Genomic DNA, 25,439 nt, shown 5'->3' on the forward strand with positions numbered 1-25,439 from the left:
TCAAGTGTTCTCCAAGTTAGTCTAGTCCAAGTCTCAAGACACCAGTACTGAGCTTTGCCCTAATGATGAGATTAGTAAATAGCAACAATTAGAAATTAGAAATAGCAACAAATTTACTTGTGGAGATCTGGGATTTCCTTCTCTCCAGTCATACTCAGCACTCCTATTTTAACAAACTACGAGATGTAGTTTATCATGGCAAAATTCTCACAGACTGAAAGGCTGTTTTTAGATATTGTAAAGAGATTTCCAGAACTCTACGTTTAAATTCTGCCCCTCTGTTTATAGTTGGAAGGACACATGTACCAGCGTGGGAAAATGGTCTGTAGCTTTTAAGAACAAGATTTCAAAATTAGAATGAAGTCTCCCTAGTCCCTCCATAAAAGCTACATGTAATAAAATTTAAAAAAAAAAAAAAAAGTAATTATGGTGTTCTTTATTTTTTTTAGGAAAAGTATACAACTCAGTTATACTTTATATTCTGAGCTTGCATAGAGAAAATATTAATGTCACCTACACGTTAGACATGCACTCAGTCCTGCTCTTGAATTCCCATCAGAGCTGACATTGCCATCAGAGCAAGTGGGACTGGGCCCTGAGGCTCCCTGACTGGATTATTTTGGGTGAAGGGGGTTTTTTTGGTGTTAGTGTAAATGAGCTTTGTCAAATACAAGAACAAAGTCACGAGTCTCTCTTGTTTATCGAGATAAAATTTTTGGTTCAGGTCAGTGATAATAGTTAAATAATCTTGCACAACCTTGTTTCATTTTTGTGGTTTTCTTTTTTTTACTGCAAGCAATTATATAATTTCAGACAGAAAAGGCACTTTTAAGTTTGTAAGTATCACCTAATTTTCAATTGTACTTTCTGCTTTCCCATACTTTGGCTTAAAGCTAATATTTTAAGACTTTGCTGCAACATTCATATTTCATTATTTTTCAGTGAAAGGTGCTACACAATACAAATATACCACATCAGCCCTGTGTTTTCTTTATTATAGTTCTCTTTATCCTGAATGAGATGATCTACTTAACTTACATTATTTTCCAGTAACAGCTTGACAAAAAAATACAGCGACAAGGAAAAATAAAGATGTGAAAGCTGCCCAGTGAAAAGGTGTTTAAAAGAAAACTTTGTCCCCTATCCAAATAGCAGCAGAATTTGTCCCCTTAATAATCTCTTATCTTCTTGCCCTATGCACCCCATTTTGCTGCCCATGCTCAGAACTCCATTTTGTTTCCTAGGCACATTTAAAAAGCAAGGGGAAAAAAGGTTTAATTTTAAAAATGTAAAACCATCAATTGGAAACAAAAGTTATTTTTAAGCATCCATAACAAGTGTTTAGGAATATATATTCTTTGCAAGCTCTGGATGCCTCAGATTTAGCTGTTTTATTGTGGGGGGGAGGAGGTGGTGGTGGTGTTCTTTCTTGGTTCCTTCCTTAAAATCTGCTGCAGGAAATTGTAGTCTACCATCAGTCTGAAGAAACTAGATTTCTACTTTTCACATGCACACACCCACCAGCATTGTTTTATCTCCACTCTCCTTTCTTGCCACTGCAAAATTCCTGGTAGTGGTTTCAGGTGCACACCTGACTGAAAGAACAAAGTGTCATGGGTTTTCTCCTGACAAACCCAGCTTCTACTGTCCTCACAGCCCTCCTTTCTTTTGGATTGAACTGACTCACACATCTGCTTTTCTTAGCACTGGAAGGTGCAGGGAAAACCTCAGGATTCAAAGAGATGGCAACTTCAAAGCCAGCACAAACGGTGTAGTAGTTTTGTACAGAAATCATTTGGACAAGTTAGAAAGCTACAGGTTACTGAGAACTCACCTCTTTTCATTTTGGTGCACTCTTGAAAAAAAAAAGTAGACATCCACATTTACCTGAGCCCCCAGTACCATGCACAGGAAAAGGAAGGCAGGAGAAGAAAGGAGAGGAAGGAAAAGGAAGACAAGATGCATGCTCTCAAAGACATTTCTTACTCCTCTGAACTTCCTTCAGCTTTCAGTTTTTACATATACTTGGCATCAAGTACTACAGAAGATTGTATGTGTTGGGTTCTTGCTTTAGGGTGAAGAGGTACATCAGTGTTAAGTAGTAGAAAGGTCTGCTGACAAGTTACTGCCACCATGTGCATTGATGGGATATGAGGATAATTTGAAAAATCATGTTTTGTTTCAATTTACCCCAAAGAATACTAAACTGAATGAGAGACACTGACCTCAGTTTCACAGGATCACAGAAGGGCAGAGCTGAGACTGCAAGGGATCTCTAGAAACGGTCTAGTCCAAGCCCCTGCTCAAAAGTGGAGTCAGATAGAGCAAATTGTTCTGAGCTGTGTTCAGCTAAGCTTTGAACATCTCCAATAATGGTGACTCCACAGCCTCTCTGGGCAACTTGTTCCTGTGTTTGACTGAAAGAAGTTCTTCCCTGATGTTTAAGAAAAGCTTTGTGTATTGCAATTTGTGCATGTAGCCTCATGTCCTTTCACTGGACACCACTAGAAGAGCATGACTACTTTTTTTTTTTTCCCAATTTATTTGTAATTTTATTTTGCAATTTGTGGAACGCTTAAAGCATTTGTTAAATGCAGACTACCTGCAGAGAAATCAGCAGTGCTGCTCATAGCACAAGACGATATAGGGTGCTTGAGGCATTGCAGCACCCTGGTTTGGGAGAACTCTTACAACCCATCTCTCAGATATGTGCAATATAAGTTACCTCTATACATATATATTATACACCATATAATTTATCAGCATGTAATAGTCAGTACTCAACATCATTAGCCACTCAATCAATATTATGCTTTTACTCTTGTGCATCTTTTTTTCTTGTGGTGAGCTAGTAGTTTGCAGGAACCATGGTTGTCACTCCTATACTAGTCCAACTTTGTGTATAGTATCCAGTTGTGTGATATTTATGTAAAGAGCTATTTCTTGTTTCATACTACCGAACTAATTGTCCTGACCCTTATCTCAGCTGCACCTAGCCCAAACTGGGTAGCTGTTCTTTTGAAAAGAATTACTTGGCAAATGCAAAAGTCTGCTGTATTTTAAGAAAAGAAAGATCACACAAAACAAGTTAATCTTTCACAAAGTATGAGTGAATTAACAAAATGATCAGTGCTTGTTTTCTAAATCTTTGGATGATTTTTTGGGTTATTGTTTTAGTCTTATTCCTGCCCTCTTCATTTTACACCAAAATAAAGGGCAGACATTTAAAGTGTGAAACAAGTGAGGTTTTCATACCCAGCATCTACAGCCTTCTCTCTTGCCTCTAGCAGGGTCTACACACCCTTTTCCTGATTTGTTTCACCCAGCCTTTCAAATTCACTGGTTTGGAAATTTCTGATATCCTATTTTTCCTTCTCTTTCTCACACAAACTATTTGTCTAAAGTTTAAGAAAGAAAGAATGAAACATTAGTCCTCCCATTGGAAGCCAACACCGATCACTAAACTGATAATACTTACATATCTAGTTAAATACGTGACATGGATAGCTTTTAAGATATTTTTGCTCTTATGTAAAGAAGACCAGATAGAAAGTCACTTACTAGAGGAAAAGAAAATCAGTAGTTGATAATAAAGGGTTCTCTTGTTAACATCCGTTAAAGACTTATCTAGGACTAATGAATAAGTTCTGCCAGTTCAGATACCAGGTTTTCCTTGTTATCTTCATCTAGAATGGCCTATTAATCAATTAAAACAGGAGAGGTCTTGAAGAGGAAAAAAAACCTCAAAAAACACCAACCTTACTCAGGAAGAAATTTAAACTGGGATTTACAATGCCATTAAAGTAATTCACTAAGTAAAATGTTAATTAGCTGTGCCATCTTTCCCAGAATCCTTGTCCTAGCTCTTTGCAGCTCCGCAGGAAATGAGGTTTTAACTTTACCTTTATAGTCCTTCGTAATTTAGCCTCTTTCATAATTTAGCTTCCTTATCTCCAGCTGATCTAATATAACTGCCACCATGCCTGGCTTTATGGCCCACTACCTTCTGCTACAAATGTCGTTGTCCTCTCTCCTCAGATTGCTAATTAAACATGAGGGAAATCCCTGATCCCAATTTGTGTGTGGACTCCTACAAAACACATTTAAAGCTTCATTGTGTTTTTGAGGCTGAGCACAGCGAGGAAGGATTTTCTCTCATCAGCCATCTTGCAGAGTAACGGAGAGAGGGTTTGGAATGCCACCATTCCAAACTAATTTCTAAGTTATGGTCATTAATCACCACAGTTTTATTAAACAGGTTTTTGTTGTAAGGACAAGATCATATGATCGGTTTTTCTTACTGTATGAAAGGATACATAAATCAGTGGGACTAATCCTCACTCCAGAAACTTTTAGTCCTTTAATTATTAATTGAAAATAAAAATAATTATTATTGAGTTTTAAAGCTGATGATCATAAATGAAGTTTTTGTCCTCCATGCCTGATTTCATGGCTGAAGGTATGAAACTACCCTTCCAAAAATCCTCAGTCTTCGCGAAGGAGTCATTACACCAACATAGGATATGTGTGGACATATGAATAGTCTGTATCCTGCAAACTATAGACAACACAAAAGCAGAAATTTCTGGGGAAATAATACCTATTAGTTGAGCCAGCATGGTACGATTTCACACCTGCCAGCACAGGCAATGTATGTGAATGAGTGTCCTAACTGCTCACACTGCTCCCTGGGGCCAGGGAGCAAATCTGCAGCTCCTATTCATGCTGATTGTCCTGCAAATAGCTGGGCTTCCTTATCCCTTCTCCCGCATATGCATTCCCTTGCGTTACAGACCTGATGCCGGAAAGTGCTCAGCTCTCAGCTTCTATTGAAGTCATCAGATAGATCCCAGTAGCATTAAGGAAGATGTAGCCCTAGAGTTAATATTACATTTTAAATGAAAAATGGATTGAAATGAACAAGGCTAAATAAATAAAAATAAATAAGACATATAAATTGCTGCAGTCTCAAGGAAAGCCCAAGGGCAGCTATTTTTTTTTATTAAACCAACTTAGCGAGGTTTTCATGAAGAAATAGATACTGTGACTCGACTGACAGTTTGCTAAACTATGAGCAAAGCCTTATACTCCTTAGGCATAGGCAAAGCTGATCAATGGTTTTTCTACTGTGCTTATACTAGAAGGATTTGTAACTCATCGGAAGAAAGATTATAATTTTACTTTGTGAATTTGTAGTGAAACCCTAGTCCATCTTGGAGGGTCTATATATGTTGCTACAATATAAATACTAACTAAAAATATTTCTTAAAAATATCAATAGACTGTATGACATAATCTTTGGAATTCATCACAGTTTGTTACCAAAGTTGTTCTCCAACTGTTCCCTGCAGAGGCAATTCTTCCTACACATCCACACTACAGACACACACAGTGAGACATTTTCAAGTGGCTTTTTTATTCCTCTACTCAAAGTTTAGTCTCTGACTTCAAGAGGCTGAACAAGTATCCCTCTTAACCCCGTGTCACTCCTATTGTCAGAAGTGAGCTCAGCAGCACTGAAATGAAAGGTTTTAAGTGCATCAGGTTGAAACCTGAGTATCGGGAAATACGTTTGGAAACGCAGATCTGCAAGGGTGAGTTACAGTCCAGAGAGCACTGCCAGACAGACCAGCGATGTACAGTAGTGTGAGCTTTGAGAGAAGAGTGGCATCAATGTTTAGAGGAGAAGAAGAGAAATCCCAGTTTAATCTGGTGCTTTTCTTCACAGGACCCACGTTCTCTCATAATTCTGAGAACTTGTCCACAGTGAACCCCTTGGGTTCTCATGTTTGGATAGATTACAAATGTTGTTGCTACTTTTTGTGTTTAAAATTTTTGCTGTGGAATAGAAGTCTAGTTCCCACACTCCGCTCAGGAGTTTGTACCAGGCTGCTAGTGAAGATTCCTGAAATGCCCAAGATTGCAGGCATGGTAGCATAAGCTATTCATGGGAGAAGTACTTAGAGTGTGTAACAGCAAATACATCTTGTGAGAGAAAGCAATTGCAAATCCTCTGAACAACATAAACCACTCCGTGGAATAAATTACTTAGTAGAAAGCTTGTGATTCTTTGGAAAAGCTAAGAAATGCATCACGAGAAAAAAATATTTATGTAGAAGAGGAAGTTGTTTCCATGTGAATTCTGCAGGAGCGGTCTGTCTAAATACATAACGTCCTGGAACACAGTGGTGTCGTTAGTTGCAGCAGCCCCGCATTTGCTAACCTCCAGACAAAACAGTTTAAAATTCCTTGAGGACGTATTTCTGAAAGAAGCGAGAACACTCGAGAGGTACCAAACCGAGTCCGTCGCTCCTGCGAAGTGAACCCTTCCTCAGCCCCCCTTCCGGTGATCGCTGTTACCTTCGAGGGGCCGTGGGACTTGGATGAAAGAGAGCGCGTGGCTCGGCGGCACAGCGAGGACGGGGCGGAGCGGGGCGGAGCGGGGCGGGCGCGGTGGCGGCGCGGCGGCGGCAGGGGGCGCGCTGAGCGCGTGGAGGGGGCGGCCGGGGCACCGGGGGCACGGGGCGATCCCGGCTCCGCTCCCCGCCCCGAACGGGCCGGGCTCGCTGCGGGCCCCGTGCGGGCCGGCACTGCCGCGGGGCGGGGCGAGCCGAGCCCTGGCTGCAGCGGAGCTGTGCCGGGCAGCCCTTCGGCGGCGCAGCCGCCCCCCGCCCCAGCGCCCCTCACCGTGCGGGTGCTGGTGCAGCCCGTGCTGCCCGTCCCGTGCGCTTCCCGCTGCTCCTAGCCTACGAAAGGAGCATTCCCACGGCTGGAGCTTTCCGCAGGGCCTGCTGCGGAAGGCGGGGAGGGATGCGGCCCCGCACAGGTCTGGGAGAACTGTGCGCAGCGGAGGAGCGGTGAGCCTGGGCAGCAGTGAGCCCATCTCCTGGGGAGCTTTTTGCTTCTTGGAACCTCACGTCTCATTTGGGCAGCTCTCAGGCAAAGACACCGTGAGCCAGCCAACATCCACCAGCGCTTGCCGAGTGCTGGGCAAACGCGGCTGTTGTGAACCGCCGGGCTGTGTGGAGGGTGCCTTACACCTAATACAGCCAGGTGTATCCAACAGCTTAACACTGCCAAAAGGAACATGGCTTTCTCCTCTAAGGCTCTTGCACCAGCTCCTCAGTACCTTTGGTGAGTTCAGCTCACAACTCTGGCATAGAGCTAACCCAGTGGAAAGAGAAATCCAGGATGACCCTGGGAAGGGTCTGCACAAGTGAGAGGGGGAAACAGCGGAGGGCTTATTGGCAAATTGTTTCTCCTGCGTTTACTTCAGTGTGGGTGTGTGTTGACATGGCTCATCTGCAAACTATGCTGCCTATGAAAATTTGACTTTGTTCAATAAAGTATGTCACATTGCATTAGTTACATCAACGCAGAGAGTGACACCCAATTCTTCTATAAACAAGTAAATATTATAGCTATGTTTTCTTCTGGTAATGAAAGAAGCTCCAATTTATATAGGCAGAGAAGAAAGGTAATGCAGTAACAGAAAATACAAGTCTGTCTTGGGACATGGAGCTCTTACTTTGGAGGAGAAAACACTTTATTTAGAGATAAAATTCCCAGGTGACTTTATTTTAGTTCCAGAATAACAACTTTAACAAAGGTTAGTTGTTGAAAACCACAAGAAGAGGAGTTAAGACCCACACACCAGGGCAGAATTAAGATACCTCAAACACCCAAGGCTGGCAGTAGTCACTAGGAGAGGTGTGAGCTGTTCCTCCTGTATTTCCTCTGTCACCTGTCCTTTCCATGAGCAGAAGGAAGAAGTAACTGGGTTGTGTAGTAGAAATATATTCATGCTGGGAAGCCAGCTGATGGATATACACCTTTGGGTGAGGTAGGGCGAGTCTGCCTGGATGTGTGGAAATGTGGACCAGTATGTCTTGCTTCAAGCAAGTATATTGTAGGCCATGTCCTCAGTGGAGCAAAGGATTTTTGTCTTTTTTACCCTGGGATGCTGGAGATGAGTGTGAAGGGTACTTAAAAATATGTAAATGAGATATTTTGGTGGTACCTTGCACAGAGTCAGCAATTGTGCTCTTCCTCTGGAGCATGCTAGGAATTTCCCTCAGCTAGGCTTCCCAGTAGTTCCCAGAAATCCTGAACAAGTATGGGAAATTAAATAAGAAAGGGAGGCTACAGCTGAGAGAACCCGACCATGTGAAGCGCATTTGAACTGTGTAAAGTGTAGTGACTTTGTGAATCACAGTGTAGAGTTCACAGTCATTACAGTATTCATTAAAAGGACTATTATTGCTGTGTGCCATTAGCACCCCTCCCTCCCTTTTCCATTGTGAATGATTTTACTAGGATGCTGTAAAACTAAGGATACCAAATGGTCAGAACTGAATAATACTTTTGCCAGTTCTAGAAGACGATCTAAAGCTGGTGTTTCTTGTTTGTCTGGCATCCACAATTACTCTTGAATTAGTATGATTTGTTTGGCTTATTATAGAAATATAAAGCACGAAATTCTATTCTCGAAACCAGATGCCAACTCACTGGAGACAGAAAAGTTTTCTGTTCTTCTTATGTGGTCAGGTTGAGGCTATAGTAATGAGCTACATGTAGGAGATGCTGTTTGCCTACAAAGGAGATACTTAAGTTTCCATGTGTAACTTACCACATGCAATAGCACTATCCTATTGGACAAGCTTTGGGATGAAGTCATATTTGTTTTCTTTGTAACTGCATGGACTGCCCCACTAATTTGCTTTTTTAGTCACCTTCAGCACACCTGAGCAGGAAGTGACAGAAGGGTGTCATCACATTCAGTGTCTTTGGCTTCTCCACTGATACTGTCAACACACCAAAACGTTTGAGTCAATTAAAGGTTTAGGCTGAGATACTGATGCATCTCTGAACAATCCATTTCTTCTAGAAACCTGTAATAACCTTAACTTGGATTAACAGTCTGTTGTCTGGGTTCTCCTGCAACTTCATGGGAGAGCACCAACCGTGTGTTGGAGCAATGGTGAAGAAACCATCATACTTACAGAGAGCTGAGCTGTAACAGCAAAGTGATTAAACTCCTGCTCTTGCTGTAGGTAAAACTGTTTCCCTTTACACCATCATCCTTCCACTCAATCTGCTTCACACCTTTCATTATTCAAGGGTTTGCATTTTAAGGAAGTAGAGAGCATCCAAAGGAGGGCAACAAAGATGGTGAAGGGCCTTGAGGGGAAGACATATGAGGAGTGGCTGAGGTCATTTGGTCTCTTCAGCCTGGAGAAGAGGAGCCTGAAGGGAGACCTGATTGCAGTTACAACTTCCTTGTACGGGGAAGAGTAGGGGCAGGCACTGATCTCTTCTCTGTGGTGATCAGTGACAGGACCTGAGGGAATGGCCTGAAGTTGTGTCAGGGGAGGTTTAGGTTGGATATTACAGAAAGGTTCTTCACCCAGGGGGTGGTTGGGCACTGGAACAGGCTCCCCAGGGAAGTCGTCACAGCACAAAACCTGAGAGAGTTAAGAAGTGTTTGGACAATGCTCTCAGGCGCATGGTGTGACTCTTGTGGATGGCCCTGTGCAGGGCCAGGAGTTGGACTCAATGATCCTTGTGTGTCCCTTCCAACTCAGCTGATTCTGTGATTCTGTGATTAAACAGGGAAAAAAACCCCTGACTCTCAAAAAAACCTCCTAAAGCTTTCTAGCAGTCAAGCTTCAGATCAGGGTTTGGGGGTTGTGGGTTGTTTCATTGTTGGTGTTTTTTAGCCCTTATAGTTTCATGTAACTGTTCTACCAAGAGATCTTAAATAATTCCACTAGACTAATATAAGAGGTGATAGTGTTGCCAGTGTTTGTAGGCAAAAATTATTGCTGAAAAATATTTACATTTCATATTTATACATTTCAAGGCTGCGTTTTTGTCTCTTTTAACTTCCAGCTCTAATAGGCATTTTTAAGGGTAGGAGGGAATGGAGGATGCTAGAGACATTCAAGGTGAAACAGAGTTAAACAAAATTGGAGCTGATCCACACGTGATGTTGTTGTTGGAAAGACCAATGATAGGGATAGGGATAATGAGTGAAGATGGACAGGAGGTCAGGTATGGACTTGCAAAAGAATATAGTGGGAACAAGGGCAGCACTTTAATTTTGGGTTGTGTGTGTAGAAACATCACTGTGTAACATGTAACTCTGTGAATCAGAGAGGCTAGAGAGGTACAAGGTTACCTTAGTTTTAAGGTTAGCAAGTCCTTTGCCTGGTTTTGTTACCACGGTAGCAGTGTGATTTCCTGCTACTCCAGCGGGGACGGTATCTGGGAAATGGGCTGCAGACTACCAGGAGTGAAGTGTGACGCAGCCGAGGGCTGGATTCTACCGGGACGGCTCACGAAGATTGTCAGAGCGCCAAGGAAATGTGTGTCAGCCGCTGGTCACCTTTGCACTGTTCTAGGTCTTCCACCCCTGGGAGGAGCTCGCACAACTGGGGCTTGCCCTAATCCACGGTTCTGCTTAGGGCTCCGTCTCTGGATTTACGGCGTTTGGACTACCTTTGCTTTCCAAAAGCTGTGTCTGGAAGTGCCCGAGGACCTGCAGCGCTGGAGTTCCCCTCGTGCTCTGGAGCCGTCGCAGGCAGGGATGGATATAGTGGCTCTGCCGAGCCCCGGTGCCGGCACGATGGCGATCCTGCTGCCCTGCAAACACGCGCACCCCACACACCTCTCTTGGCTGTCTTCGAGGTCCCTGCAGCACGGCGAGCCTCGGCCGGCCGTCCCTTGTCCCCAGACTCAGCCCCGAAGCACCGTCCGCCCGCCGGACTCCCCTTGATACCCGGGAGGGGCTCTGCAGCTCTCCCGGCTCCTGCACACCCGCGCGAAGCCGCGGAGCTGTCCCGGTGCCCGCCTGCGGCGGCCGCGGGGCGGGGGCGGGCGGAGGAGCCGCCCCTCCGCGGGCGCGGAGCTATAAGGGCAGCGCAGCGCGGCGCGGGGCGCAGCGGGAGCCATGGGGAACCGTGTCACCCGTGAGGACTTCGAGTGGGTCTACACGGAGCAGCCCCACACGCAGCGCAGGAAGGAGATCTTGGGTACGACGGGGGGCTCAGGGGTGGCCGCTCGGGCAGCCGGGCTGGGCTGCGCTGCGCTCCTGGACGGGAAGGGACGGGCGGGGTGGGGGGGGTCCGCGCTGGGACCGCCGGTGTCGGTGCGGCTCAGGGTGGTGTCCAGGCTGCGGAGAGCGAGGGCTGCAGCCCGGTGGGCTGTGGGGGGTTTCCCCCGAGGAATGTAGCATTCTCAACTCTGTGCCTTCTGGAGGCAGCGGCGGAGATGCCGGCGGCCGAACCGAGCCCGGCTGCGCCGAGCCAGGTCAGTGGGCGGCAGCGGCGGAGGGGCGACATGGGCTGTGGCCAGCGCCCGCCTGCCCGCAGCGCCGCTGCCGTCCGGGGGTCCTGGCGGGCGCGGCTCTGCCAGGTGTGCCCGGGGCGCGGGCTGGGAGCCCTCCTGCGGGCACGTGTTCCCGGTGCCTTGGTTGTGCATGAAAGTAAACGGGGATGCGGGTGAGGCGTGCGAGAGAACAATAGCAAGTGCCCGCTGCTTGTCGGGGACAAGGTACGCTCCTGTATTTTCGTGTTGTACACGCAGCGCTTAACTGCGCACAGGAGTGTGGTGGGTCGGGAGGTTTATTTTTGTGGGGTTTGGGCTATTCTGAACATCGTTTCTGAGAAGATTTGACAATTCAGAATCGTCACAGAATATTGTTGTGTGTCTCCTGAAAATACGTTTTCAACTTTTTATTAATAAAGAAGATTTTGATTTTTTTCTCCTCTTTTCATTTGGGTGAGTTGGTTGTTTTCTTCCCTCTAACGAGGTGAATAAAGTTTTTAAAGAACTTTTATAAAAAGGCAGTGGAGTTTCTGGCTAAGTTGCTGCACGAGGTATATGCTAATTGGGTGCAGGTTTTTAACTCCCCCACAATCTTACAGATTAATCCATTATTAATCTAAATTACAAAAACATTTCCGGTATAGTTGCAGTCGTGGAATATCCACGTCCAGGTTTGAATTGCATCTAGGAAAATAATAATTATTGTACTGTGTAATCATGATAGACAAATGATGTCAGTATAGAAAATGACACTTCTTGGTGTCGTGCTCCTCATCCCTTCAGTCAAGGGGACTACATTTTGGTGAGCTAAGGATAGGAGTGTGTATGGTGGGTCTCTGCCCTTGCTGCTCTCTTGCCTTTTTGGTTGTGCTATAGAATGGGGACTGCAAATCATGGTGAAGCTGTAAGGAGGTACTTGGACTCCCTTGTTGCAGCAAACTCCTTTTATGACTTTTCAGCTACACACTTGCAGAGATTTTGCCCACCCTCTCTTGGGGTTAAGAATAAGCAATTGGAACCAAGGGCCATCTTTTCAGCTTCCCCTGCCCCAGCTGTGGGAGTAGAAGGAAGGGCAGAGAGAAATACAACATGGGAAGAAAGACATGAATGATCTGTGTCTGATGAGGCAGAATGGGTTATAAAACTAGTGTCATAAATACCAAAATGTTACCAAAAGTTACTGAAACTATCATAATATCCCACATAATATTTGTATAACGATCCTCACTCTATTATTCAAAGCCTAAGGTCACCTAGTACCCAGAGTATATACTTATCAAAGTGCTTACTGTTTATTAAGCTGGAGTAGACAGTAAGAATCTTACATACATATGAACAAAAATCTATAAAAATCCATGTATTTTACATTTTTGTATACAGCAATGCCTTGGGGACAGCATTCCATGCTGGTAAAGGAAGTATTTCCTTCCCAATAGGTTAATGATTTAGTTGCTAAGCACTGAAACTTGATTGTTCTGTGTTTAGGCTGCAGCTTTTAAAAATGTTGGTCTCTCTCAGGCATGGCTACTTGGATTTAAATGCAAATGGAAATTATCTATTAGGAGAAAAAAATGGGCAACCTGACAAACACATAAGGCAGTTTCTTTCTACAAAAGTGGTGTTTCCTTGGGCTGTTGCCCCAATATGTTCCTATAGAGCATCTGAGAGGTAGAAAAGGTTCATCACAAAGTTGTTTATCTTGGCTTAAGAATTTGTAGCCCAGGTGTCTGTAAGACTTTTGTAGTCAGTGACTGCATCTGAATGACAACTCTGTGAGTCTAATCTCCCTACCATGGGCAGGGACATCTTTTGCTAGCTCAGGTTGCTCAGAGCTCCATCCAACCTGTCCTTGAACTCTTCCAGGGATGGCCCATCCGCAGCTTCTCTGGGCAACCGGTTCCTGTTGAGCTGCAGAGCTGTGAGCTGTGTTTATCAACTGGGCTGGCTGGAAACTGGTTTTGTGGCAGGACACTGTTGCACTAGATGAGGGTTGTGATTCCTAATGGTTATAATTATACCAGCAAATAGATCAACATTTTGCACAAGGGAGAGGAGATACTTTCTCTCTTATCTCTTTGTAGTATCTAGGTATTAAAATGTAGCTTGTGCTTAGTACTGTCTGGGTGCAACTGCTTCTGAGTTCCAGTGGAGATCTCTTGCCAAGCTGGCACTTCGACCCTGATCACGTTATACATGTTCCTGAACACGTTATTCACGCTTTTCAGTTTATGAAATGGAATTGTTTCATTGCTATTCTCTCGCTGTCTTGTTTATGAAAAGCCTGTTACTGCCTTGTGTCAGGACTGGGATTTGTGTAATGCTGCAGTAAGCCCTGTTAGGGAAAGACCTGGTTAAAACCTTCCTGATGGAAAAGTTTTTTCATCTGTATCTGCTTATCCTTTCTGTATAGTTACAAAAATGCTATTGGGGGAGATATAAGATAAAGGGGACATCTAGTGGAAATAGGATTTATTTTTCTGTCAGTAAGGATTTCTTGGACTGAAAGACTTGAAGAAACTATGGTTTTGCTCAGTGGAAGTGTTGACAGCTTTTCACTTTTGAGAGATGAAAAGATCATTGCTTAAATGCAGGTAACACCATAAGCATACAATGTATGGTCATTTCACCTGCAAACAATTTCCCAAATGCAAGCAATGAGCAATATGTTGTGACATGGGAAGAGTGAGATCATATTTGTGCCATGGGTTGGATCTAACTTTATAAAATTACTGCAGGTTGCTCAGAAAATGTCTTGCCTCACAGCATCCTTAGGGAAACACTTGTTTGCTGGTGAAGATGAGAGCTGAATCAGTGTTGCTCAGGATAGCCCAAGAGCATCTGAATATGATCTAACATCCAAGAATGCTTAATAGTTATGTAATTAGTTATTTGGCAAGTTATTTTGGAGTGGAGATGGTGCAAGTGTTTTATATGTGCTTTATCCTGTAGGAAGGCTGAGATGTTAGCCCATGGGGAGGGGTAGAACAAAATTAAAAGCCAAAATCCATTTTATGTTAGCATTTAGCTGATCCAAGTATCACTTCCAGCTCTGCTTTCTTATTTAGAGATTAATCTGCTATTTCTTCCAGCTGTCTCTTCTGTTGCCTTTTTAAACTTCACATTTATGAAAATTCTGATAAGTTGTACCTGCTGAAATATGCAATGTATCATCTCCTTAGTTTAAATCAAGGCTCTGAAGTACATGTGCTTCTGGCAAAGAAACTATGTTTGCCCTTTATGTTGCAGCGTGTGGTCACAGTGCTGCCACTGATGTGCATGTCCTCTGATGAGCACACCCAGGAGCTGCTATCTCAGTGCTCTTGCCCTGGGATCACCTTCGAAATAAATCACATGGGCAGAAAGTCACTGATTTAGGCATTTGGTCTTCTGTGGGAAATGTATTAAGTACGACTGAAGGCTTCAGTTTACCCCAAATTGCAGTTTTTTGTTTCAGAAGGAGCTAGAAGTCCTCTTTCTAGCATCCCTACCTCCCTTTACCCTGAACTAGCTAATAAACCAACATAAGCAAACAGGTTACAGCTGCTGACATAGTGATGTGCTGACATCATCCACCTCTGTTGACACCGGCAGTGTGGCACCACTGCAGTACTTTCCCTCTGGTGGCCACTTCTGGGTGACCCACTGCCCTTCGACCAGCTACCACTAAGCAATTTAGAAGCTTGTGGGTGACAAATACAAGATTAAGATGCTTGTCCTTGCACAGTGGACATATAAAACTTCAGTGTAATTAGTTAGGCCAAAAATGTTTTTTATTATTTTGCATGCTGGAGGGACTAGGAGACTGTGAAAAATCAGAAGGTGTTGTCATGCATGTTGTCTTCTGTGTGTCCTGACTCATACATTGTTTGAATTAATCACAGAATCACAAAATAATTTGAGTACCAGGTACATAACTACCTAGATCAGGTTGTTCAGAGCCCCAACAAACCTGTCCTTGAATGTTTCCAGGGATGAGGCATCTACAGCCTCTCTGGGCAACCTGTGATAGTGTTTCACCACCCTCATTAAAAAATTTCTTCCTTATGTCTAGATTAAATGTCTCCTCTTTTAGCTTGGAACTGTTACCCCTTGACCTATCACAATAAGCCCTACTAAACAGTCAGTCCCCATCGTTCCTATAAACCCCCATTAAACATTGAAAGGCAATAAGGTCTTCCTAACACCTTTTCCTCTCTAGGCTGAACAGCCTCCATTCTCAGCTCTCTCAGCCTTTCCTTATTGGAGAGGTGCTCCAGCCCTCTGACAATTTTCATGGCCTTCCTCTGGACCTTCTCCAGCTGGTCCACATCTTTCACTGAGTACTTGGGTGTGCTGTGCTTTTATAAGCATGTTTGTGACCTGAGCTGCTACAAGCCAAAATACTATAATGTCAGTAAACTGTCTTATTTTGTTTTGTTTATTTATTTGTCGCAAATACCAGCTCCAGCATAGGACATGGAGTAGTAAATTGTACATCCTGTGCCTGGTGTCTCTTTTATTTGTTTTGACAAGGACTCGTAGTCAATAGAATGTAGTCCAGGACAGCAGTATCACAGACTTTTTTTCCTCCTTCCGTTTAACAAAGCTTCTAAGTGACTTATGCTGAGGAGTAAGTCCACTTTGACTATATCAGTACGCTGCACTTGGTATGAAAAGAAAGGAAAGTTAAGAAATTAAATTTCTTCTCTTTTTACTACTAGTTTCTTTTCTTTTAACTACTAGTTTCTCAGAGATGTGGGCATGGCTGCTGCTCCTTTAAACCTCCATCACCATTGTCTCTGTGGACAGCTCCTGCTCTTGTTCACTTCCAAATTCCATTTGTGCCAAGATGTGCAAGTGTGAAGTATGTGGTGTCACATCAATGAGAAATTGTGTTTGGTGCTACCACTGGGACTTGCCTGTCAGGGACAGTGTCAGTAGGACAGAGGATGAGTGAGAGTTCAGAACAAGGTATTTGCTGTTGCCTGAGGAGGAGGAACAGCAGGACCTGGCAACCAAAGGCCTGTCCAGGAGCATTTGCTCCAGTCCTAACAGAGGATCACTGTAGGGCTATGGTGAGTGCTCTTGGATCTCCAGAGAGAAGCACCAATGGAAAAAAATATGGTCAGACTGATTTGTCAGTTTAAGCACTTGTGGCGAGTGAGACCTGCCTCTAGAAAGATGCTTAGAACAGTGGAGTGATCTCTGTGAAAAATTAATTCAGTAGATGGGCTGTTTCAGAATTGTGAACCCTTCTGAAAATATATTTGCAGCATTTGTTCTCTCTTGACTTGTGCGAGTGGGGAATGCTGTCTTTCATCATTGTGGAGCAGAGACTGACTGGGCAGAGTTAGTAACTACATTTACCTACTGTACTAAAGTGCCTGTGCTGCTTTGGCAGTGTGCTGACCTTAGAGGCAGAAAAATCATCCTTGTGCCCTGCTGTACATCTACACCAGTGTCCCCATCCTTCGATGGCAGTACAGTGGCTCATTCTGGACAGATGGAAGCAGCACACGTGGATAAGCTGCCTGCTGGCCTCAGCTAACAGACTCCCTCAATGAGCTGGAGGCTGGAAGATGTGCTGTGTAGACATCAGGGTAGCTGGGTCTCTCCTGTTCTCATTGGACTATAAAGGGCAAAACCTGGTCCCATGCAGTTATATAACTTGGTGGGTGTTGTGTCCTGTCCTGTGTTGTGTGTCCATGCCCTCATCCACCCCACTCCCTTCCCACCTTATACAGAAGGGATGAATGACGGGGTTGGGTTTTTTCTCCTCTTTCTGTGCCCTCTCTCTGTGCCTCTGATTCTCTGTTGCCTTTTTTTCATGCAGGTGGGTGATGCCTGCTTTGCGTAGCACCTACAGACACTTGTCACAGCAGCCTTACAGGGATGTCCAGGCTTTTCAGCAGCAAGTGAGGCTCTTGCCTTACTAGCATTCTTTCAGCTAACTGCAAGGCATGAACACGGGGGAAAAATGAGATAATTTGTGTTATCACAAATTTGTCAGCACATTATACATAAATTGCAGTCGTCAGGATCACTTAATCTGCTTTTCATGTGTCTCACTGAAGAGTGCTTGGCCTCAAGTTTGGAAAGGGTCAGCATTCAACATTCTGCATTTGAAGTGTTCCTGAACCAACAGGTCTCTGGCAGGCTACTCCACCAGTAGCTTTTAGCCTCCAGTGAGCTGACCAGCACCACCCCACTGCCCAAGCCATTGTTTCTTCATGAGGAAAAACCTGAAATTTTTCCATGCCATGGAAACAGGGTGGCTTTATCAGTATTAATGATAAACAGCCACAGTATTGTGGTTTGAGTAGTATGCAAAAATTTACTGTTGGAGAGGAGTTAATCATGTGTTGAATTTAATATTAAACCCTGGCAAGTTACTTAGTAGCTGTCACCTGCGATAAGTGCGACCTGCCTGCATTGCTGCCATTTGGCAGTGACTGCTCTGCTCCTTTTAAATGGAATCTGCAGTCCTTGTTGGCTGCCACAGAAAGAAATAGGTCAAAAACTTCCATTATTCTCAAATGACTGTATAAAGCATCTCTAAGCAATTTTCCCATCCCATTAAAATTTCTTTTTTGTTTTGTTTTGGGGGTCAGTGTGGCCTCAATTTGACCAGGCTGAGGAACAGATTTGGTTGTTTTACATTTCATCTCTTCTGATGACTGCAGTAACTTATCTCTACCAGCTGCATGATGTGATAACCTTTGAGGTGCCTTGATTTATTAAAGAGTTTTCTGGCTTTTGGACAGATACCCCTAAGAAAGACATTAAGCTACATAAAACTGCATGTCTGTAACAGTTGTTCTGACCAGGTCATTGTATCATTATACTTTAGAGTGAACTTTGCATAAGCAGCACTTCGTGTAAAATTTTGGTACCTGTTCAGGTATGCTACTTCTGGCATGTTAACTTTTCTGGTGTGAAAAATAAAATTTCAAGAATTTCAAGAATAGTGAAAACAGCAACAAAAACAAAGCAGCGAAACAAAAAAAACCCTGGACTTTCTGGAGATTTTTATTAAAAAATTGTCTGACTTTAGAAAGATACGAACTTTTACTACAGCTTTCCCACCACTTAGAAAATCTTTTTCTTTCCTGAACACTCCTCATGGTGACCTTGGCCTCCTTGTCCTGACAAGATTTGAGAATATCTTTTGTCCTCACCTTCCACAGCACTTGTACAATCTTTGTAATCTCTAATTTCTGTCAAACTGGGCTGAAGTTGGCCAAGAGGCTCAAAGGTTGTCAGAATGGCTGCAGAGCATTTCCACATCAACCTGCTTCCTTAAGTAGCACTTCATCTCTTTGAACTTCTGCAAACTTCTCATGGTTCACTTCTACAAAAACCTTCTCTGCGTCCAGCACTCAGTATCTGCCACTGCTTTCAAGGTCACATAAATTACATGTATTGTCTCCAGCATTTGTTTATAGTATACACAGCTGCATAGATGCAGATCATTGTAATCTGATTTTATTGTATTGGTATTATACTGTGACAGTGAGATGATGTTTACTTTTCTATTCATAAAATGGGCCCATGAAACTCACAGGGACACACTGTGTAACCTCGGGGTTCAGAATGAGTGACTTCTCTATGCATTTATCTGTGTAAGCTGTAATTACTGAGAAATGCAAAGTATGAGTTAGAGGAGGGAGGTCAGTTGTGGGTAAAAGCCATAAGGCAGCAGAAGGAATCATGTGCAAGTTAATACTGGAAGTGAGAAGTGTAGATCCACAAAGAGGAGATGTGAATCAATGAACAGCACCTAGAGGGTAAGCTGTACTCTGTATTTTATTTTCTTTCTTAAGGACAGATGAATGGCAGGTGGAACTGAAGTTCAGTAAGCTGGTCCTGGCCTGACACAAGTCAGATCTGGCAAGCCTAGCCTGCATCACTCTGACACTGTACTGCAGTATTTGTGAGGCCTCATGAAGCTGTTGTGTGATTATCTGTGTGGCTTTTATGCCTGCTTTTGGTATATGACATGGAAACAGAGAAAAATTTTCCACGCTTTACAAAATCCTGATAATATAACTGACTTAATTGTGATGTTACTGTGTGTGAAGAATTGTATGTTTTGTGAGCACTGGTAAACACTCAAATAATTAGGAATTTTTTTTAAATGCTGTGTTTGTCATCTAACCACAGAGCAAAACCAGGTGAGCCTGTTGCTCAGCTCTCTTTCCTCTGCTTGTGTGTTTGAAACAACAGTGTGAAAAGGACTACAGAGAAGGCAGTTGTATCCCTTTTGTGCAAAGTAACATCTGATCTGAGCAAAATACAAAAGGACATTAAAAACATGGAGAAGGTGTTTCTTAGAGCTTAAGTCCTGTGGGGTTTGGCATATTACTACTCATCACTGTGAAGCAATGCTCATTGTGGGGAAGGGACATGATGCCACAGAGTGACCATCAGGGTGGTTTTTTTTTTTATATGTCTATATATATAGACATATAAGTATGTATATATCAATATCAATCACAATTGGATATGATGCTGTAAAACTTTCACCATAGTAGCAACCCTATTTTGGAATTAGCATTTTATAAAACCAGGGCCTCAAACATAGTGTGATAAAAACCAGGGAGTCACAGTGTGATTGTGTTTACCTAACTATGATCTAACCAAATTTTTCTCTGCATTTTTTCCTTTAGCAAAGTATCCAGAGATCAAGACTCTGATGGGCCCAGATCCACATTTAAAGTGGATTGTATCTGGAATGGTTTTCACGCAGCTGCTGGCATGCTACCTGGTGAAAGACTTATCTTGGAAATGGATTTTCTTCTGGGCTTATGCTTTTGGGGGTTGCATCAACCATTCCCTGACCCTCGCCATCCATGATATTTCACACAATGTGGCCTTTGGCAACAAGCAGGCCAAGTGGAACCGATGGTTCGCAGTCTTTGCCAACTTGCCCATTGGCATCCCCTACTCTGCCTCCTTCAAGAAATACCACATTGACCATCACCGGTATCTGGGAGGGGACAGTTTGGACGTGGACATTCCCACAGACTTTGAGGGCTGGTTTTTCTGCACGCCACTTCGGAAACTGCTTTGGCTGTTCCTCCAGCCTCTGTTCTACAGTCTGAGACCACTGTATGTGAACCCCAAAGCAATTACACGGATGGAAATTCTCAATGCTCTCGTCCAGTTTTCTGTAGACCTCATCATTTACTACCTGTGGGGGCTCAAACCAGTTATTTACTTAGTAGCAGGTACAATTCTTTGCTTGGGTGTTCATCCCATTTCTGGGCACTTCATAGCAGAACACTACATGTTCCTAAAAGGGTATGAGACATACTCTTACTATGGACCTCTGAACTGGCTCACCTTCAATGTAGGCTACCACATGGAGCATCATGACTTCCCCAGCATTCCTGGATGCAGATTGCCCATGGTAAGGATAGCGTGAGTGAGTTGGATTTTTATGAAAGCTGTTAAACTGTCTCAAAGAAAACACTCCAAATCATAGCAATTGATGAATTTAAGAAAAAAAGGGGAAAATAAAGAAAACAGCTTTTTTTATTTGTTTCTCATTAATTTTAAGCCAGAGGTTGAGAGAAATGGCTGTCAAACTGCTGTAATATTTAGTTTATTTGATGCAAAGTAGAACATCTGAGCTTCAGAGGGCTTGAGGAATACCTTTTGCATGTTAAAATCCTCCAAAAAGGCTTTAAATGTCTTGATTTACATCTCTCAGCCACCAAGTTTCAACTCTTTGAAAGTTTAAAGGCCCATCTAAAGGGAGGCAGGTGGCAATTGCTACTGGAAATTTGTCTAATGATCAATCTGCTAACTATATTGCTTGATTAACATCAAAGAAAATTCTTCTGTTTTTGAGATAAGTTTTAGGGCATGTTCCAGCCTGACACAGATAGCACTAGAAAATAAAGCCGTACTCTCTGTGACTCCTTTTAGCTCTGCTGCCCCACCCACAGAAACTGAGGAGGCCTGGTCTGTCATTGGGAAAGTGCTGTGGCTTTCCTCCTTTGAAAGGCAAACCCATTTTTGTTTTATGTTTTATCAGTTGTGGGAATCAAATTTGCAAAGCCCAGGTGTCTAGGAATGGTTTTCAATCTCCCTCCAGGTATGTGGCTGCTCTTGTGTGTTTTAATACCTGGGTTCCTCAGCAGGTGCTCACAGTGTTAGAGGTACGTGAGTTTGAAGGATTACTCCTACGTACAAGTTCTCTGACGTAACAGGAAGGAAACCTCTTTCTCTGGCCTGATGCAAAGTTGGGAACTGCTACTGCAATATATATCCTTTGAGGTGGAGGTAGACCTGAGGAGCCTGAGGTTCAGGAGCTGTGACCTCCCCATTACTGATACCACGTGCAGCTTCTATGATGGCATACCCAGGCAAACCCTGCTGTATTGGGTTCATGTTCTCCATCACAGAAACACTCTCTGAGAGGAGATTCAAATCAACTGGAGATTTTCTTGCATAGAAGAGTATGGGAAGCCTCTATATAGCCTGAAATTGTGTTTCATTCACCTCCTTCGCTGCTGGAGGTCTGTCCTGGAGACACTGCCTGTTCCTGGCAAGGCCCAGAGGAGCTGGTACAGCAGCTTACATTCAGATACGAGGTTCCCCTGTGAGGCACTCCCATCACTGATACACCTGATAGCTCAGAGAGGAAGTGCATGTGCTTAGCTTTAGTTTCAAATGTTCAAACTTGTTAGATGGGCTTAGATACTTAGATTACCAAAATGTAAATAGAAGAGAAGGAGGTTAGCTCTGTATCCTGCACAAGGGAGGTGAGTGACTAATTGAACTTGCTGGGACTGTTGCTCCAGCCCTGATTGAGACCTGAAAAGCTCTTCTCCACCCACACCACAAATAGTTCAGCCTAATTCCTTGAGGCAGCACAGCAGCTGGAAGTGTCTGCCCTCCTGTGTAAAGAGGATGGAGTTATTAGCTGAATTTCATGAGCTTGTGTTTGCGTGTGTTTTGCTCTTTTGTAACTGTGACTCGCCCTGCTGGTGGAGGAGAGAGCAGACTTGTCAATCACTGTTGCCTGACAGAATTATATAGAAGACTTGGAGTCTAATGAGTGATCAATTACAAGTAAAAATTCCATTAAAAAGTGAAAATTCTTTGGCAAAACAGTTACTGTAGAAAATGCTTTGACCATAAAAACAAGTTGGTTACTCTTTTCTGCAAAATGAGAAAAAAAAATCTCTGCCTCTCTGGTGGAAAGAAATAAAGAAACAGATCCTCTCTGATTAGCTTTAAATCTTGAACTTCATAGCAGGTAGGAAACCTCACCTTGCTCTACTTTCCTTAACCTTCTGGCAAATTCTTCACTCAGCAAAGATCTGTTTCTTTCAGATTTAGTCTCTTAGACACTTGAACTTCTAATAGTTGCATTGTGTAATGTGGATGACCTCTCAGTGAGACTATTTTTATTTTTAATTACTGTCAAGTAGAAAGTGGAATAAAGATTTCTATTTTTAAAAATCTATCCTGCATGATTGAGAGCAGGGAAGAAATAGGATTTGAGAATAACTGGATCTTAATCTTGGAAAGCAACTGGCTTTTCAGCTTGCTTATCAGGAAAGTAAATTCAGCTTTGTCCTTTGTTACAGGTGTGTCATTCAGAATGTTCTGAGTAATGTGTTTGCCACTGGAAAGACCTTTACCCTAGGACTGTGACAGATGTGAAAGAGGAAGAATTAGGCTCTGCTCATAAGCTTATGGATATTAAAGATGAGTGACATGGGTGTGCAGTAAGAACTTGTCCCACTAGTATAATGAGAGATTACACAAGAGACCATGAAATTTAACATTGCAATGAAGGACCTGCTCTAAAAAAACACCTGTAGACTTAAGACTAGATTAGTCTTTCAATGAAGTCTTATAACTATAAAATATTGCATTGTTTACCAAATGAGTAAAGAGATCCATTCTTCATTGTCTGTAGGATTGAGTATACATATGGAGAGAGGAGACTGGAGAAGAAGGAGGAACTCTACTCCTCCTAGAAGCTGCAATAAAAGTGGCAGTGTTACCAGAGGCAAGCTAGTTACTCATTAAGCTTGTGGGAAAAGGAAAAGACATGGTATGAAACCAGATTTATTAGACAGACAAGACTGGAAAACATGGTAGATGTGCTGGTTTTGAGTTGCAAATTTCTTTAACCCTATGATGGCCAGGAGGGCTAGCTTGAGAGTTCTTCACCCTGTGGTGGAGATGTAGGACTATAGAGGGAACTTCTGTAATTAGCCTTTGAGCATTCTAAATGTAATTTTGCAGCTTTGTGTCATAAGGTTCTCTAGTTTCTGTATAGCCCCAGGACAAAGAGCGTGTAACAGCCATGCTGACAGACTAGGCTGCATTTGACTTTTGTGCCTATCAGGTATGATGGACTAGGATTAGGGTCTTATCACTGTGTTCTACAAGCACAGAGCCAGAACAAAAGTTTCAGTCCAACAGGTATGATTTCTTACCCTGCCAACTTGATCTGCTTGAAGAAAAGCCTCAATATATCAGGTGCAAAGTGCCTAGTAATTGTCCTGCAGACTTTGCATTCTCTTGTTATCCTTCTCTGATAACAGAATCACAGAATGGGTGAGGTTCAAAGGGACTGCAATGGGGTCATCTGATTCAGCCTCCCTGCTCAAACAGAGGCGCCCCAGAGCACATGGCACAAGATTATGTCCAGAAGGTTCTTGAATATCCCCATCTGACTCCGCATCATCTCCGGACAATCTGTTCCAGTGCTCGGTCACTGCACAGTAAAGAAGTTCTTCCTCATGTTCAGGTGGAACTTCCTGTGCATCAGTTTCTGCCAGTTGCCTCTTGTCCTATTGCTCGGCACCACTGAGAAGAGCCTGGATCCATTCTCTTGACACCTACCCTCCAGATACTTATCGATACTGATGAGGTTCCCTCTCGGTTGTCTTTTCTTGAGGCTGAACAGGCCCAGCTATCTCAGCTTTTTCTCATAAGAGAGATGGTCCAGTCCCTTGATCAACTTTGTCACCTTTTGCTGGACTTGCTCCAGGAGCTCCATGTCCCTCTTGTACTGAAGAGCCAGAACTGGACACTGCATTTCAGATGTGCCTCACCAGGGCTGAGTAGAGGGGCAGGATCACCTCCTTCGACCTGCTTACAATGCTCTCCGTAGTGCACCCCAGGATTCCATTGTCCTTCTTGGTCCCCAGGACACTGCAGGCTCATGGACAGCTTGTTGTCCACCAGGACCCCCAGATCATGCTCCTCAGAGCTGCTTTCCAGCAGGTTCCCCCCAGCCTGTGCTGGTGCCTGGTGTTATTCCTCCCCAGATGCAGGACCCTGCACTTGCTCTTCTTGAATTTCAGACAGTTCTTTTGCAATTTCCATTTACAAACTAGCAATGAGTTAAGACTTACAGTTGAGATTTGTAAGGAAGAAGGTGGGGAGGAGTTGAAGAAAATGGACCACCTACAATGCAATAAATGAAGAGCTTGAGGAGCAGGATTTTGAAATACTTAATCACAGTGCCATCCTCTTTAAGGCAATCTATGATCTGGCCACAAAACTTGCTACCTGGAAACTGCTGCCTACAGGTTTTGTACTGTAATCAGAATGTAACACAGAGGATGACTCTTCCAGCCTCAACCATACTTCACAGATATCACAGAATCATTAAAGTTGGAAAAGTCCTGCAAGATCATTGAGTCGAAACTTTGATCTAATACCACCATATCAGCTAAACCATAGGATGAAGTGCCATGTTGAGTCATTTCTTGAACACTTCCAGGGGTGGTGACTCCACCACTTCCTTGAGCAACTGTTCTAGTGTTTGACAAGTCTCAGTGAAGAAATTCTTTCTGCTGTCCAACCTGAACCTCGCTGGTGCAGCTTGAGGCCTTTTATCTCTTGTCCTGCTGCTTGTTGCCTGGGAGAAGAGGCCGATCCCTACCAGGCTACACCCTCCTTTCAAAGATTTATAGAGTGTGATAAGGTCTCCCCTGAGCCTCCTTTTCTGCAGGCTAAACAACCCCAGCTCCCTCAGCCACTCCTCATATGATGTTGCATTTAAAAGGGAACCTGCATTAAACTCCAATTACTTTCTGCCCTCCCACTATCCAGATTTTCTGGTTGATAAGCTGATAATTCTGTTTTATGTATGG

At 43.5% G+C, this 25,439-nt stretch overlaps 1 protein-coding gene across 2 annotated transcripts in view; it reads left to right on the forward strand.

Annotated features, from left to right (window-relative positions):
- DEGS2 (delta 4-desaturase, sphingolipid 2) overlaps positions 1–25,439 on the forward strand; it is a 32,987-nt gene that overhangs the window by 2,684 nt on the left and 4,864 nt on the right. Inside the window, exons 1-2 of one of the 2 annotated variants that reach the window (XM_048307541.1) lie at positions 10,925–11,033; positions 19,977–20,719. In XM_048307541.1, the coding sequence (XP_048163498.1) occupies positions 10,952–11,033; positions 19,977–20,719 (825 nt within the window). In that variant the 5' untranslated portion in view covers positions 10,925–10,951. Of the gene's footprint in view, positions 1–10,924; positions 11,034–19,976; positions 20,720–25,439 lie in introns of those variants that run through there. The other variant, XM_048307542.1, reaches the window with a different exon arrangement.

The sequence above is a fragment of the Corvus hawaiiensis genome, chromosome 6 (genome assembly GCF_020740725.1).
Source record: "Corvus hawaiiensis isolate bCorHaw1 chromosome 6, bCorHaw1.pri.cur, whole genome shotgun sequence".
NCBI lineage: Eukaryota > Metazoa > Chordata > Aves > Passeriformes > Corvidae > Corvus > Corvus hawaiiensis.